The sequence below is a fragment of the Garra rufa genome, unplaced genomic scaffold (genome assembly GCF_049309525.1).
Source record: "Garra rufa unplaced genomic scaffold, GarRuf1.0 hap1_unplaced_002, whole genome shotgun sequence".
In the NCBI taxonomy this organism is placed as follows: Eukaryota; Metazoa; Chordata; class Actinopteri; order Cypriniformes; family Cyprinidae; genus Garra; species Garra rufa.
In genome coordinates this window covers 12,349,735-12,367,294 of record NW_027394277.1, presented here as the reverse complement: position 1 = coordinate 12,367,294, position 17,560 = coordinate 12,349,735, and the positions used below count along the sequence as shown (strand labels likewise).

The 17,560-nt window shown below is 35.5% G+C and overlaps 2 protein-coding genes across 3 annotated transcripts; both read right to left on the bottom strand.

Annotated features, from left to right (window-relative positions):
* On the bottom strand, window positions 1-8,076 carry LOC141305370 (probable histone deacetylase 1-B). Of its 2 annotated transcripts, none has more exons than XM_073832472.1 (14): window positions 7,975-8,076; window positions 7,065-7,177; window positions 6,876-6,993; window positions 5,261-5,335; window positions 5,039-5,177; window positions 3,582-3,723; window positions 3,409-3,501; window positions 3,205-3,313; window positions 2,985-3,125; window positions 2,794-2,902; window positions 2,544-2,671; window positions 2,254-2,412; window positions 2,031-2,079; window positions 1-740 (listed from the first exon to the last, which is right to left on the bottom strand). In XM_073832472.1, the coding sequence occupies exons 1-14, from the start codon at window positions 8,024-8,026 to the stop codon at window positions 713-715; spliced, it is 1,455 nt and encodes a 484-aa protein (XP_073688573.1). In that variant the 5' UTR covers window positions 8,027-8,076; the 3' UTR covers window positions 1-712. The 2 variants fall into 2 exon arrangements, with proteins under 2 accessions (XP_073688573.1, XP_073688574.1); XM_073832473.1 differs by having other exon boundaries at window positions 2,266-2,412.
* A 6,749-nt stretch (window positions 8,077-14,825) lies between these two features.
* On the bottom strand, window positions 14,826-17,560 carry LOC141305392 (MARCKS-related protein 1-B-like). The gene is made up of 2 exons (XM_073832492.1): window positions 17,269-17,560; window positions 14,826-16,130 (listed from the first exon to the last, which is right to left on the bottom strand). Exons 1-2 carry the CDS (start codon window positions 17,353-17,355, stop codon window positions 15,594-15,596), a joined length of 624 nt encoding a protein of 207 aa, XP_073688593.1. The 5' UTR covers window positions 17,356-17,560; the 3' UTR covers window positions 14,826-15,593.

The following is a 17,560-nucleotide window of genomic DNA, read 5'->3' as shown; positions in this document are numbered from 1 at the left end:
TGTCAGAATTTTTCTTTATTTACCAAAGTCATTGTTATAATAAGGACATTTCACAAGCACTGAACTCTTGAACTCCAAACGGCTATGTCCAGTCAGCCGTGTGACTGACGTGCTAGCGTAACCACAACAGAAAAGAATCTGGAATCTAACAGCAATACAGCAAGCCTTTGCCATGCCCCACCAGACAGGGGGAAAGTTCAATACAGAGCCATCAAGACAGACACCTTAATAAAAACAAACATTTAACGCTTAAAAACGAGGTAAAGGACACCGTACGCAAAACAGCATCCGCAGAGAAAACCCAAATAATAGCGGCCAATAAGTGTATCAATCCATGATTTAAAACAAACTCGAGGGGAGAGTTTCCCATGATGGGAGAGAAAAGATATGTGCTATCTCTGGTCCTGTTTGAGGTAAACAGTAACATAAGGATTAACAGTGGGAGGCAAACAAACAAACAAACATGGTTTCAAAGGTACGAGAGAGAGAGAGAGAGAGAAAGAAAGAAATAGGAACATCTGCCATTTCACACTTGTAAATGTAAAAACTTTTATACCGCTTCATTAGATTACAAATAGTAAAACGAGTCTTACAAAATAATTTACAGTCCTTAGCTCAGGACTAGAGCTAACATCTAGCGTGTGTGTAGGTTTGACATTGAGGATGAGGGTGTATGACAAGTTCATGCATCCAGGAGGACCACGTCCTTTCCTCAGACTGTTTTTAATTCTTCTTTTGGCCTGTTAAAAAAAAAAAAAAAAAAAAAGGAAAAAAAAAGTTTTAGAAACATTTAAGAAAAAGGCTCAATGGGTGCAAGCAAACATTCATAGTCAAATACACAAAAGTATAGGGTTTGTAAGATTGTTTTGAGAAATCTGATGCTCACCAAGACATTGATTTTAATTTAATTTATTTTTTCAATTTATTCACTTATCAAATAATGTTTTTCAAATTCTAAAGATGGATAAATAAATTAAAAAAAACACGCAAAGTATTACTACTAAAGGATTATAAAGTACACTACATTTGCTGTAGTAAAACCATGGTTAATTTTTTGAAATCGCTCCAAAATCCTAATCCGAAACAAATGATTTTCTCCATGTGCACTCCGAAGTCACAATCTGAATGATTCACGAACCATAATTTCAGATCTTGCTTACATCGCTAGTTATTACATTAAACAATAAGTGAAAATTATATTTTTGAATTACATGAAAAGATGTGCTTATTTAAAAAATTAAACACTCATTTACTAGATACATTCTTTCAGTAATTCAAGAACTTCCTCTTTAGGAATATTGCTACTTTAAGGGTTTTCCAGGCCTTGAATTTCAAAAAGTCAAGTACATCAAGCACTTTAAGCACCTTGTATGAACCCTGTTGATAATGTTGAAAGCAATTCTGCTGCATTTTCACAGAAACCATATTTTACAAAATTCATAATTCTTTGAAAAGAATGTTCAAAAGAACAGCGTTTATTTGAAATAGTAAGACATTTTATAATGTTACAAAATGTACATATTTATGTACTTAAAGTATACCAGTTTAGTATACCAAAAGTTCAAATGCAGGGTATTTTTATTAAGTCTGCTAAACTGAAACAACTAATTTTGTGCTTAATGCACTTTGTGCAAAAGTACTGCTGAAATCCAACTAAAGATATACTGAAGTATATTTGATTGTGCGAAAGTGGAACTACTGCAAGTATAATTCAGGTACACTTTAAATATCTTTTAAAATATATAATATTATATGTATAATAGCATTTAAAGACTGCTATTATACATACAGGAGATCATACAATCCTTAAGTGATATTAAAACACTTTAGGCTTAATACTAAGAAATTTGCATTGTGCAGTAGTAGTACTGCAAATAAAGTTTAATTATAATTTTATATCAGTAAGTCTTATGCGATGTCAGTAAATAAATTAATACATTTAAACCACTATATATTTGATATGAAATATCAAATAAATGTATTGTAAACATTACTTTTTTACTAGGGAATCCATGAGAAGGATAACTTACCCCTTTGTGTCCATTTTTTCCTCTGAAGCCTTCTCTTCTTCTTTAACATCTGGTATCAAATGGGAGAGACGATGTATCAATCTCTCATCTCTTAACTTAACAACTCTTTTACTCAATATGTAAACACAACCAGCCCAAACTCACTTCAACACAACCTCAAAAAATGTACAACTACTGTTCTTACTAATAAGAATAAGCCTGAAATAAAAGAAACCAGCTGTACCTGTTGGCTCACCTTTCTTCTCTTCTCCATCCTTCTCTTCTTCAGTCTTCACTCGCTTAGGCTTCTTGTAATTGGCTGCATTTCTCCGGCCACCCTGACCTTCATCCTCAGAGTCTGAGAACTCCTCGTCGCAGGCTATCCGCTTGTCATGGGCACGGACTGAAGATGAGGGAAAAAAAAAAAAATTATGAACTTAGATCTCAGACTAAACATTTGTTAGTATCAGGGTCCACAATGACCAATCAATGAGTTACCATGTTTAGGAGTTTGTGAATAAAGGTGGCACTCACTGGAAATGCGTTTGTCAGGGTCGTCCTCCTCATCACCGCTGTCTTCCTGAACAGCATCCTCTGGGATCGCCTGCATCTGAACTCCTGGAGCGTGAGGCAACATCCGCAGATTCTCAAACAGACGCTGTCTGTATAGACGAGAGAGAGGACAGAAACAAAATATTTAGAAGAGAGAAACATCAAACCAGTTCAATGCAGTCATGTTTAAAATAAACATTTGAGACTAAAACTGGTCATTCATCCAACTTACTTGATCTTTTCAAGGTAGTCGTTTGTATTCTGATTGGTCATGTTGGAGGGGCTGATGTGAAGCTTGAAATCAGGTCCGAAATACTCAAAGTAGTCATTGTATGGCAGCTCTGATGGACAAATAAATAGGTTAAATGGTGTTAACCCTGGAGAGTACAGAACATGTGACAATATAATAAGAGTGCATCTCACCATTGGGAATGGTGCTGTCCAGCGCTACAGCTGTCTCATAGGTCCAGCAGCGGGCCACGTTCCTGATGGTGTAGCCTCCACCTCCCAGCATGAGCAAGGGTAGGTTAAAGCTCTTCATGTACTCCACACACTTAGCATGACCTGAGGAACCCACAAGGGTTTGGTTAGACAAATACCAGTCACTTTAGAAATGCAATCGCAGTTTGATTAAGTTTGATACCTTTAATGGTGAGGTTAAAGCAGCCCAATCGATCTCCAGACAGAGAGTCAGCGCCACACTGGAGCACCACAGCACTGGGCTGGTACATCTCCATCACTTTGGCCATGATCTGTAGACATTCAGAAACATGACACTGCAATTTAAGACAAGCATGTTTTCACCTTTTTTTTTTTTTTTACACCTGGGAATGGTTTACAGACTTACAGGTTTGAATATGGCTTCGTAGGACTCGTCATCTATACCATCCCGGAGCGGGTAATTCACTGCATAGTATTTTCCCTTGCCTGCACCAATATCCTGCAAAACGAAGAAAAAGTGCAGGATTTAGCTTCAAGTTCTGTTTTAACCAAAAACTTATTTAACTTGCAAGGACTTACTCTGAGGTCTCCAGTACCAGGGAAATACTCTCCATACTTGTGGAAGGACACAGTCATGACACGGTCTGTTGTGTAGAAAGCTTCCTCAACGCCATCCCCGTGATGAATGTCGATGTCGATGTAAAGCACTCTTTGATGGTACCTAGAAAGATTTATGAGGACCTCAGTTAAACTGTGAAAGTGTTTTTGTTTTGTTTTAAGTAATTATGAATGTTAAGTAATTATGAAAGTAATTATGAATGTTTTTTGTCTAGGAGCACACCGATACATTAGGAAATATACAATATCAGTCAAAAGTTTGAATTGTTTTTGTGCCTTTAAAGCCATGCCAGCTTCTGTGGCCATTTTCATGGCAAGAAAAACGTATGGGTAAATTACACAGTTTCTACACTTTATTTTCACTAAACTATAAAACTGTATATGGTTAAATGGTATAAAACTGTATGTTAAATCTCTTCAAAACTACATGAAAAAAAAAAAAAGTTGGAACAAATTAAACATGCTTCAGGAATACCTGACACAACCTATCAATCTAATATAATATTTTATGGAAACCATGACACTCCCATTTAAAAATTTGGCTAAGATTTTATTTTTATTTTTTAAGTGAACTATTCTATTCAAAGAATTCTGAAAGGTCCTGCCATGACAACCCTCAGAGCGATTGGCATGGTAATGTACATGACAATGTTAATGTGTTTGGTCTTGGTGGAAAAGATGTGCTGCTTTGCTATTGCCAATACATCCACAATATGCTGCTGTGAGCATGCAAGAAATACTGCTGCATATATAACACATGAAATAACTCCCATACATAACATGCATTAAATCACACCATAACAGATCTACACAGGTGGAAGGTTTCTAAAGCACGCTGCAACATTTGAATGTTGAACAGCGAGCTCATTGGCAACATGGCATGTGATAATTACGTCATCATGTCAGATTGAGTTAGACCTATCAGACTGCACCATTTAGAGTTTCATACCAGGACTCTGTATTTTCACAAAAATATTAAGTAGCAAAAACGTGTGCGTCTAGTTCAACATTGAAAAATGTTTCTTAATCAGAACATCAACATATTGGAATGAATTCTGAAAGATTGTGTGACACTGAGGATTGAAGTAATGTTGCTGATAATTCAGCTTTTCATCGGAATAAACTAATTTAACATATTCCTGTAACACTGTATTTAACTAATGCAACTAACGGTGAGCATAAGTGATTTCAAAAACACCTTAATCCCAAACTGCTAGCAGTGTGTGTGCGTATATGAATAAAAATTAAGTAACAGAAGTATTGTTATTAGTGTTGTCAAATCGAATAATTGCATCCAAAAATAAAAGTTTGCTTACACAATATCTACATGGTGTAAAAACATTTTGTACAAAATCAATATGACTGCACTAATTGTTATCTTTTATCACTAATTATCTTTAGTTTAGTAAAGGGCATACTTGAGCAACTCCAGAATTGCGAGCACAATGTCGTTGACATAGCAAAATCCAGATGCCTCAGATTTCTTGGCGTGATGAAGGCCTCCTGCCCAGTTAATGGCAATGTCTGTCTGCTGTTTGTTGAGTTTCACAGCCCCAGCTGAAAATTATTAGAATACATGCTTATGAAAAAAGGTACCACACTGTGAGAACATTCTGTAAACTGGAAGAAAAAACACTTACCAACAGATCCACCTGTTGAGAGCTGACAGAACTCAAATAAGCCGTCAAAGACAGGACAATCCTCTCCTACGTTAACTGCAGAGACAATTAAGTGTTCACTGTACATCCGAGACAAAGAATCAAGTCCACAGTAAAACAACTTGCATCACGAAGTACATTTCCATTACAGATTTGCAGAAAACTTTGGCAATGTTTTATAAATATTGATAAAAATAGTACTGCGAAATGACAGCGTTTCCATTAACCTTTGTTTTTCCTCTCACGAAAAGTCATGGCAACAGAAATTGGTGGGATTTTGGATACATTCAATTGAAAGAGGTGTATGCATGCATCTTTACAGAAGCAGCGCAGAGAGCCGCTTCAGAAACGTGCGCAGCACAGCTGCTTTAAACACAAGCATTGATTAGCGTGGCTGCGATCAGCTCCAGTGGACGTGTCGCCAATATTGGTCAATATTGTAATCATGATTATGACTAGGTCCAAAACTTTATATTAGTGATTAATTTGAAGATAGCAATACAACAGAAAAAAGACACCAAAAAAAAAGTGCTTTCAAAAAAATAAATAAATAAAATACTGAATACTTTTATGCAAGTCTAAAGTAGTCTAACAATACATAAATTTTAATGTAATTAATGTAAAATAAAACAGCATCTAAAGTGTAATATTAAACATGCTTTGTTTCTTATTAATACTACAAAAATCCTTCATTCAAGAGCAGTGAGTGATTTCTCTTTGTATTTTTACATTTTATTAATAATAAGCACAGAGACGGAAGAAGGAATATTATTTGTTGGCGCTTTAGAGCCACACAGATCCAATATACTGTTTCACACGTATTTTCATTCTTAACCGTTTATGATCATTTAAGAAATAAATGACAAGAGGTTACATGAATAAGCACCTCATTTTGAACTATTTTCACTTGAATTTGACCGTTTAGGCGCACACTTTGAGCTAAAAGATTACTTCACATGTCAGTGTACTGCTCTGTCTCTGAGCGTATACACAGAACAGCCCAAGTTCTTCGGCGCTATTAAAAACACAACAAAATTAATAAATCAAGGACGTCCCGTTTTATGAATCATTCATGTTACATGATTTTGCTGATTTGCATGAGAAATTAGGCTTTTATGGAGGCGTATGGCGCAATCGTTTCATCTCGATTACTGTATTTTCATTAATGTATGAAGCCGAAATCGAAACAGAATTTCGATTAATTGCACAGCCCTAGTGTAAACAGTCTTAGCAATAATGGCAGGGAAAGCCCCTTATACTTGAGGGCAGCCATTTAAGAAGTGTTTCTTATAAGTTATAGTACACTGAAAAATGATCATATGACTTTTTACATGCGCCATGTGACCTGTTAATGTGAAAAGTTTTACAAAATTGTTCGATTTGCCTGAAATAAACTAACCCATGCAAGCGTAATAACTTTTTGTGATATGACGGTTTTTGCAAAACTGACGCATTTCTGTTAGGCACATTTTTAATTCGCAACTTCAATTTTGAGTAATTTCAAGGGTAATGGAAACGCAGCTACAGTTCAATTTTACTCTGGTCTTATTGAAGACCTCACATTTGAACATCTGAAGCAAACAAAAAATAAACTTACATCTCTGCATCTGCTTGCTGTACTCAGACATGTTGTCTGGGCGGATGGAACGAAGGAACTTGATGTAATCGTCACTGTGGTACTTGGTCATTTCTTCAGCATTGGCTTTATGAGGCCGCTAAACAAGTGAACAAATCAGCTTAGCCAAAAAATAAATGATAATAAAAAAGTTGAATTACTTAAACTTACATAAATTTCCATTTTCCTATACAGCCCATAGTTGAGCAGAAGGTTGTGGGTCATGCGGATTCTGTGGGGTTTCATGGGATGGCCCTGGCCATAGTAGTAATTCCCAACATCCCCTGGGAAGCAAGGAAGGAAAAAAGATAGATAGACATACATTATAAATAAAATAAAAAAATTATATAAAATGAAAAAATAATAAAGAATATTACTAGAGACTTTTAAAGAGCTAAGCTATAAAAAGTTAATTTCATGAACGTATGCTTTTAAGAAAAAAAAACTGAATTATTGCTGAGTTTACGGACCTATCAATTTTTGCAACAGGCCTTGAACTAGACACAAAGCCAGGTGTATCATTCAAGCTGCTATTTAATATATCAAAAACATCAACATGATGTTCATGCGTGACTATAAAGGCAGATGAGAGCAAAAAGCAGGAGAAAACAAAGACAAAACAGCTCTCGCTAGAAAGTAGAGCATCATCCAGACACGCTCGAAGTGATGATACTGCTGCTAGCAGTGAAGACATGAATAAAAGCAGCAAGCTCAATTCATCTGAACTCTTGCGGTCCACAATGTGAAGCTAATTTTATCGACGTTATAGCGGGAGATCAAGAATACGTGAGGGAATGTGTACGCATATATACTGCACTTGGAAAAAAGTGTGTGAATTGTGCTGGTATTCGCTCCATGCTGTGGTTTTGATGCTAGCACTGAATAAGAAGAACAACAGGATGAAGAGCAGCTAGCACGCTAAGCTAACACTAGCATTAGCGCCGTGCGGCTAAACCCGGCTAACAATTAGGCTGCACTCAGGAACTTAAGCGTTATGCAGAATTTATCCAAAGCAGACGGCGCGTTTCATTTCTCTGATAATAACGGCTCGATATTTCACCGGTAAAAATGCATTTCTTACCATCATAATAATAGCAAACTTTCTTCTTTGTTCCTTGAGAACTCAGCGCCATTTTACCCTCCAATTACAGCCTGCGCCTGCCGGGCTTTCCGCGCACTGAGGAACTTCAATAGCAACTTGTCTCCGGTAGCTTTGAGCCAATCACAGTGCAGATTCCATAACGATGGGCGTTGTTCTTGCGAGTCTCAGCCAATCATTTTTCTTGCTGTCTTAATCATGTATTTAGGACTTGTTCTATGGTTCTATTTACTTCACAGCTGTTTAAGCGTCCGCTAATATACATATAGACCGAAAATATAACAATCGCGGAATACGTTTGATAGTTTACTTATGAATTTTTGTTACCTTGTTATTGAGTCATATTCGACTGAAATTTTAAAGTTTTTTTCCTCAGCAGTGATAACTGGTAGAAACGAGCTACTACTACCAGCAGTTACATTACTGATTACAAATTACATGCTGAAACTTGTAGATAATAACATAATCCATTACATTATACATTTTAGGTAATATAATCAGACTACTTCTAGATTACTTTTAAACTAACTCGTTTATCACTTTGATTTAAATAGCATAATCTTGTACCATATTATTGACAAAAAAATGCAAAGTAAGAACACCGAAACAGCTGTAGCATCCATAAGACATGAAAAAATAAAAGTAAAAAAATAAAGACTTCATTGTTCATATTTCATAAGCAAGAAGTAAAGCAAGGCCTTGAAAACAAACTTTTCTATAGCCATCATTATATCGATCCCAAATAAACACTTTGACTTTTAAAACAATACTTATGCAAGAAATAAAGCTCAATACATGAAGCCACACCACCAAACCAAGAAGCAGAAGGAAAAAAGCAATAAGGTGAGGTTTCAAAACAGTTAGCAGAGAATAAATTGCAGGCAAAAACAAAATCATTTTCTCATTCATCTTTAAAGTCATGATTAAAAGATACATGATTTTGTTTTCTCAAATGTCATCTGACCATAACAAATGAACATGCAAATGTGATACCTAATTATTATTATTATTTTTTTTTTTTTTTTGTTAAATCCCAGGGGTACTTCAGATAAATACAGTACAGAATATCAAAGTTGTTTTATAAAAACCAAAACAATACTTCTTCTTGTCTTTGATTAAGTCAAAGTCAGAGTCAGTTTTATTGTCAACTTTGTTGATCCCCTTCAAATGCTGACTACTATATATTAGGTGAAAGAGGATCAGATGAGAAAAAGTTGAATTTGTACATTTTAATATGTTTGAAAGACAAAAGCCTTCCAAAGAAATGAATGGTTAAATAACCTACAGAGTGATAATATAAATAAAAATCAATCTGTTCATAGTTGATCCAGTGTTGCAACACTTCTTAAACCTGAAATGATTTTTGTGAATCAGTGGTCAGATGCTTTTTCGACACCTGACTAATGACTGATCTTTGTGTGCATGTTCACTAAATTTGAAAACTTTCTAAACGTATGTAAGCCATAGCCATCTGACAAAGCAGAATTAGGGAGAATCAATAAATTATGAATAATGAATATTGTGTAAATAATATGTATATAATATGTAATGCATAAAAAGTAACTGTAGTCTGACTATTTTAAAATGTAATTTAATCTGAAGTATACTAATTTTTGTAATCTAATTACGTAATCCAGATTGCATGTAATTAGTTACTACCCAGCAAAGTGGGTTGATTAATTACAAATTGTAGTCCAAAACTAATTTCGAATTATATGACGGAAATTGTAGTTAGTAATCTATAGGATGAGTATTTTTAGTAATATTATAACTACTTTTAGATGACTTTGTCCGCATTTAATATAGGATTATTTTGTACTACACAGATGTAAAAACATGAAGAGAAAGAAAATCTACATATGACCTTTATAGGGTTCTGTCATTTATAACTGACTTTGTCCCATTAGAGTAAATTATTTTTTGACAAACTGTCTGAAACTTCCCCAAAAACTGCTTCAACTGCTTTTTCATCTTAAAAATTTCTTACAGTTTCAAAAAATCATTAAAAATATTTTATTTAGAACTTGTGTGATAAAACCTGACAAATATTCAGATGCAATTTCACTGCCTAGAAACAGTGGCGGAGCCAGCGGGTGACTCAAAACTGCCTTTTTTTTCTTAATAAGAAGTGCATTTATTAAGACTCGGATCTCTTTATGACCACATAAAACGGGAGACTTTTGAGACACATACTTGAGCACCAGGCGTGAGTCAAACGTGCGTGGAAAAGGTACAGTTGTTAGGCCATATGTCAGTAAAATAAACCTTTCTGTCTTGTCAGCAATTTCTCTGTGCTCACGGCGCACACTCTTTAACTTTACGTGAATAGGCCACGCATATCGCTTCATCATAAATAAAGCACACAAGAAACTACAAGCATAGTTCTGTCGTCATTTAAGTCATGAAATTACCAAAAAGGCGATTAAAGCTGCAAACTGTGCATGCACGTATATGCATCACATTAAAGAACATTTCTTAAATGCATATGCTAAAATATATTCTGCAATTCAAGATCACAATACAGGGCGCAAGCTGATCGATTTTTTTTTTTTTTTTTTTTTTTGCACAAGTAAATGTGAGCACAGTGCATTTATATTTGAAAATATGTGCTAATTTATTTTTCTCTCATTAATTTGTAAAGTACAAACAAAAATCAAACAATTCAAATGCATAAAATAACTAATTTTACATTCTGGCATTTATGGGCTGTTTGCCTTTTTCACATTCTCATCACTATTTGCACGTCTCATCCATGAGTATGCAATGTTGGAGAACAAGCTTTTGGGGGGGTTTGAGAACCATAACCAAGCTGACTGCGCAATAGTGAGCCCCTATAAAAATAGTCAAATTCACTTAGTATTACTTGATCTAATTCAAAAAAATATCTCAATTACAATTAAGCAAAAATTAATTGTATTTAGTTTTGTTTTAGTTACTAAAACAGTCCAGTACTTTGTGGTCAAACAAACCCCTCCCTGGGCACCCCTATGAAAACATCCTGGGTCCGCCACTGCCTGGAAACCAAGTTTTAGTGTTTCAAATACATTAAATTGAGTTTGGAATTTAAAATCAATTATCGTAGCACAAGTGAAAGTCAACAAGTTTTTTTTTTTTGTTTTTTTTTCAGTGTACTACACACATTCCACACGTAACTAGATGTCGACTTGTGCAGTGATCATTACAGCATCCCTGTCTGTCAGAATAGTAATGCAAAAAGACATTGGCATCTTTCCTGATCTCTGGTTGTTGTTTGGATCACATTTTTCAAACCTAAATAATGTACCTACATTTCTGACTTTCACAACAACCTACAGTTGAGGTCAAAAGTTTACACCCTGCAGAATCTGCAAAAATGTTAATTATTTTACCAAAATAAGAGGGGTCATACAAAATGCATGTTATTTTTTTTAATTTAGTACTGACCTGAATAAGATATTTCACATAAAAGATGTTGACATATAGTCCACAAAAGAAAATAATAGTTAATTTATAAAAATGACCCTGTACAAAAGTTTACATACACTTGATTCTTAATGCTGTGTTGTTACCTGAATGATTTTTTGTAGCTTCTGAAGGACAGTACTAAATGAAATAAATATGATATTTAGGCAAAATAAGAAGAAATTTTACACATCTACACATGTTCAAAAGTTTACACCCCTGGCTCTTAATGTATTGTTTTTCTTTCTGGAGCATCAGTGAGCATCTTTTGTATTAGTTGCATATGAGTCCCTCAGTTGTCCTCAGTGTGAAATGATGGATCTTAAAATCATACAGTCATTGTTAGAAAGGTTTCAAATACACAAAAATACTGAAAAACCAAAGAATTTGGTGGACCCTAAAAGATTTTTCTGAAGAACAGTACGCAATTTAACTGTCAAGGACAAACAAGGCTTTCATGAAGTACAATCGCTAAAAAAAAAACTAAAAAAAAACACAGCTGTGGATCATTCAGGAAACAACACATGATAAAGAATCAAGCGTATGTAAACTTTTGAACAGGGTCATTTTTATAAATTCAATTATTTTCTCTTGAGTAAACATCTTTTATGCGAAATATGTTATTCAGGTCAGTATTAAATAAAAAATAACATGCATTTTTTTTATGATCCCTCTTATTTTGGTAAAATAATTAACATTTTTGCCGATTCTGCAAGGTGTATGTGAACTTTTGACCTCAACCTTTGTCCTCAACAACTTATTTTATTATTACAGCCTTATTTTCTTTTTCTTTTTCTTTTACAAAATATGTATACCATAAAAGGAATTTGTCATTTACGCCTGACGCACGAGTTATTGTTTTTATAAAAGTTCATTAAAAAGGACAAAAAAACTTATTTGGGTGTGCGATTTTATTTTTTGTAACTTGAATTTATATGTATTTTCTAATCTAAAATTAGCTTACTTTGAAGCCTGGAAAGCATGTGACCTAACATGTGCTAATGTCTCCTTTACTACACTGTTACCAAAAATGGCAAGCACTTGGCAAATAAATTAAAATTTGACAGAATATAATATCACTAAAATTAAATTTTGTTGGTTGAAAATTAATAATGTATTTTATATGCAATTTTCTTAGTGTTATTTATAAATGACGATGTCCCATAGAGGGATACAGTATATTCTTTGTTATCAACAATATAAAGTTCATTGAACATTAAATTACACCAGGGTTTTCCAAACAGGGTTTGTGAAGCAACCGCAGGGCCTCATTATTCAATGAAAAGCTTATACTTAATTAAATCACAAAAAATGCTTTTAAAATTAAAACAATCGATATAAAGTACTAAAAAGATTTTATGTCAGTGTGACCATTAACTGACATCAGAAAACCGTGACTGTACAAATGTGTTATGTATGATTTTTAGACTTAGTAAATAGTGAAAGTCACTGGATATGATGATGACCTAGTGTTTCACAGCTATACATCGGTTTAGTAACTTGTGTGGTAACAGATCAGACCAATTATGTTTCTGTAAACAGTCTAAAAACTAAAATTAACTACTGCAGTCGGTCTGGCATCCATGTGTGGATTACACTGTACATTTTGTGCATAATGTGTTTAAAAGACAAAAGCCTTCTAAACACATAGTAATGCATTCTTAAATGACTCATTGACTGCTAATCCAAATAATAATTCAAATGTGTTTGTCAGGGGTTGATTAGATATGCAATATTGAGAAAACAACGAACTCCAAATGTTGTTGTTATTGTTGTTTTTAGACTTATTGTGTAATCCTTTGCAGTCAATAAAGAGTTGCACAGGCGGTTTATATGGTAATGTTTTTGCCATATGTCTCCTTCAAAGTATAACAATTTCCTAAATCCAGTGGTCATCTCTCAGTGTCTACTATGTGCAATTCGAAAAAACTGTAAGATACACTGTAAACAAAAGCTTTTTTAAGAAAGAAAAATGTGAAAGAGGAAAAAAAGAAATCAATAAATTTGTGTCAATACCATGATAATCAATAAAAAAATATTTATTTTGGAATCTGATTATGTAGCCTAATACTGAAATAAGATAGATCTCTAAGAACATTAGATACAATACTACACTACTGGGTATAATCTAGCTAAAAGCAACTGAATAAAAAAAAAATGCATTATAATAAAACCAGTAACACACAACATTAATCACATTAAAAGCAACCATAAAAGGTGTTTTTTGGGTAATTTGAATTTAGTCAAATCAGTATATGTTTATACATTTATAGAAGCAATTATTTTAGAGTGAATTCAGCCAGATGATGTGTAGACCTATAATATTATGAACTTAATAACATAGGAGGAGGAAGATGAAAAGTAGAGAATAAAGTGGCAAAAAATAAGGAGAGATATGTTTTGATTCAGTTAATTTGCTTAAATAAGACCTGCACCAAAAAAGCACAATCAACAGCGTGACATTCAGCTATTTATTAGTAATGGTGCCTCAATACACATAAGCTATGACAGGAGTGTCTGTCAGAATAGAGATACAATAAAACACCCTTTTTCAGAAACCCATGACTAAGTGCAATAAACATTTCTAAACATTTGAACTTTGTCCATAGGCCACATTGTTGCTCATGTCAAACTGGAAAATGTTACTTGTGTTACTGTAATACTTCAATTCAACGCAAGATGGCGCCATATGTTTATATTTGGTTCCCCAATCCTCAGACAAATCTGTTGCCATTCCCATCCAGACACAGACGAAAAATAAGACGAATACGATAATATTTTTTTGTACTGAAAATGTGCTGGTTATTCATTCACGGACGGGTAAGAAAAAACGCACAGTAAGCAACTACTCATTAATTTACACGTAAATGAATCGGTCTATCAAGAGATGCAGATACCATACCTTTCTTTAACAAAATTCAAGCTAATTGCGATTTAAATCATTCAACTGATGCGGACATCATTAATTTAAAAGAAAAACAAAAAATGTGCTGCCAAGCTAAATCGTTTAAGCTTCAATGAACCGTGAATGAAATGTGAAGTATGAGCATGTAATGCAATACAATAGACTATCGATTATTTAATTAGGTGTTTTACTCCCTAAATTGGGAGCTTTGGTCGTTTCTGAGGTGGAATTTTGCATTTTCTTATATTAAAGTATTTTTATTTGAAGTGAGGTAAATTTCATACATTACTGTATGTAAACACCGCCACATACTGATTAGGTCTAGCGTGGCTTGTTTTAATGTATCTGTATGTTGTAAAGTATGACTAGGATTAATTTGATATGTCTAAATGTAGATAAAGTGGCTTATAAGTGACTTGTGACCAAACATGAATATGTTCTGAGGGCTTTAGCCACTGTGAAGAAGGACAAACACAAAGTGAGCATCTGTAGGTAACCAACATTTATTTACCATTATCAACTTTACAATAAAACCAGTAACATCTTTAAACATTAGCAAAATAAAGAACAAAATTGGTCAAATGTATTTACAGAGACCAAAAAGCAGATCAAGGCTCACATTTAACACATAACAACTCTGCTTCCTTTTAAAACTTCAAATGTGAACATAGCAAGCTCAAATGTGTTTTTATTCATTTTTGTTTTTTTTAAAGCCAAGATGAAAATTAAAATGCGATTTCAAACAAACGAGACAAAGCCTTCTGGATATTTAAAATGGTTCTCTATACACCACAAAATACTTAAATTTGGGTTAAAATATAGGAATGTAGAAAGTTGGCAAGTCTTTTTCGATTTCCTTTTTTTTTTTAACAGTCATTATATGTGGTGATGTTGATCTTGCACAATTCATCGGTATAGTTGCATCTGTTCGGTGGTGGGCTTGAAAGATGCTCCTCTCCTTGATCCCATCCTCAACTCACTCCTGCGTTGACATCCCGCTTCCAAAAGGTTTTCGGCCTTAGCTCGGAATTCCAGATCTTTGAGCCATTATCAGGGAAGTGAACTAGTGAATCTAGTCTGTCATTTGTTATTAATCTTGAAGAAAGTGGCACGAGGAGTCTTTTTTTTCACATACATGTGTATATATACATATACATATATCCATGTATATATACATATGTATACATATACACATATATATAAATATATATTTTTTCTTGGAAAAACAGTTCACAAAGTCCTTTGTGAAGTACAATCACTCCTTCTGTTCGGATGGTGCAGGTGTTGAGCTGGTCTCCTCTGTTGGTTTTGTAGGCTCTGCAGCAGGCGCAGCAGCCTCTTCCTTGGGAGCAGCAGGCTCCTCAGCCTTGGCGGCGGGTTCCTCGGCTTTGGGGGTCTCGGCAGGGGCGGGTGTCTCCTCGGCCTTGGCCTCCTCCTCTTTCTTCTCCTCAGCGGCCGCCCCGTTCTCCTCGGGCTTCTCTTCGGCAGCCGGAGCGGCATCAGCAGCCGCCTCTTCCTTCACCTCAGCGGCCTTCTTGTTCTTCTTCAGCGAGATGCCCTTGAATTTGAAGGAGTTCTTCAGGGAGAACTTCTTCTTCTTCTTCTTGGGGGTCTCCTTGGTGGCCTCGCCCTCAGGTTTAGCAGCCTCTCCCTCAGCGGCGGGTGCGGGTTCGATGGCATCGCCGGCTCCAGCCTCAGATTCCTTGGCTGCCTCCGCAGAGCCGTTGGTGGTGGCGGCGTCTCCTTCTGCCTTGGCAGAGACATCACCGTTGGTCTTAACGTGGCCGTTCTCCTGAGAAAGGAAAACGAAAGTGTCAGTTTAATAATGCAAGACAAACCAATACGGATGAATATTTACTACAGGGCTACTATATATGTGCCAGGGCATTCCTTGAATCGTCGACGGACACATCAGTGACTCGTCACGTAAATAATGCATGTCTTCGAGGTGACGCCTTGCAGTACCGCACAACGCCGAGCGAGGGCGATAGAGCCGCGCACAACTCACACAATGCGAAGCGAGACGGCAGCTTTGGAACAAAAGACTGAGATCGAACGAATTTCACTGAGCTTCATTCACTATTTATCCATCGACGATGGAATAGCTACAAACGTCGATTTGAAATAGTATCACAAAATATAAGTACACTCATTGATAAGAACGGGTTTTAACAAGATAAAACCTCAAAAGCTTGACCAAGTGTGGACTCTCGCCTCAGTGTCTAGACTTTAAAGCCCGAGCGTCTGCAAATCAAACCTCGCTTCACAAAAAAAAGAAAAGAAAGAAAAACTCAAGCAGAATGTGATGCAATCACATATTTAGAATGCAAGGTAAATCAAAAACATAGTAAATAAATGATAAAATAAATAAATGAACGGAAAACATAATGTATCCAGTTGAATTTATGAAATACTATAAAAAATACGATGAAATGACTTAAAAACAACATATTATCTTCTCAAATGGCAATTACAACCAAATTTTCCAAACTGATCGAAACCCCCTGCTGTTAACCCATGCATAGTGAATACGTGCAGCATCCTCCTACACGGGGATTCAGTGGAGATCGCATGGCAACAACACCGACCGTCTCCAAGCGCAAAAAACGGACTTTACAGATAGAAATAAATCATCATTTAAAAAAACATTCCTTTTTTAAAGCGAGTCTGAGCAGCCTAATGTATTTTGCGTGATGCCTCTTGAATCAAATCGTTCGGTTTTCCCGCTTGCCACAAGACGTGAAATGATAAGTCAATGAATAAATAATACACGGATATTTCTTTCTTTTTCATCACAAATCAGCAAATCACCGCTTGATCTTTTGCATCACACTCAGAGTGATGGTTAAATCGCTGACGGTGGTTTTGCAACTCTCGCTGAAGCACTTGTTGGTCAGATGTGGGTGTGTCGCAGATGGGAGATGAATTACCTGTCCGTTAGTCTTGACGGCAGCCGGGTCAGCATCGGCGGCTTTCCCCTCCACAGCCACTCCTCCCTTTGATGCCTGGGATCCCATTATGCTTAATGTGGTTTTAAAGTAAACGAAAAAGAACTCAAATTCAAGTAGGTGGGGAAAAAAAATTAATCCAGACCAACGGGCGTAACGTGCATCCAAAGGCGCGAGGAAAGTTGTTGATTTTTTTCCTTTATAAGGAAAACTTGAGATGATCCACTCTTGTCTTCCACCCGTGAGCGTCGAGGGCGACCTACTACTACCAGTA

What these genes read in the sequence shown, in the direction of transcription:
- LOC141305370 (XM_073832472.1), bottom strand. Translation starts at nt 8,026, where the DNA reads ATGGCGCTGAGTTCTCAAGGAACAAAGAAGAAAGTTTGCTATTATTAT. An exon ending in GCAATTCTGGAGTTGCTCAA is followed by an intron (nt 3,724 to 5,038) that starts GTATGCCCTTTA and finishes AAATCTTTCTAG; the next exon opens with GTACCATCAAAGAGTGCTTT. An exon ending in CTTTAACCTCACCATTAAAG is followed by an intron (nt 3,126 to 3,204) that starts GTATCAAACTTA and finishes TGGGTTCCTCAG; the next exon opens with GTCATGCTAAGTGTGTGGAG.
- LOC141305392 (XM_073832492.1), bottom strand. Translation starts at nt 17,355, where the DNA reads ATGGGATCCCAGGCATCAAAGGGAGGAGTGGCTGTGGAGGGGAAAGCC. An exon ending in CCGTCAAGACTAACGGACAG is followed by an intron (nt 16,131 to 17,268) that starts GTAATTCATCTC and finishes TTCCTTTCTCAG; the next exon opens with GAGAACGGCCACGTTAAGAC.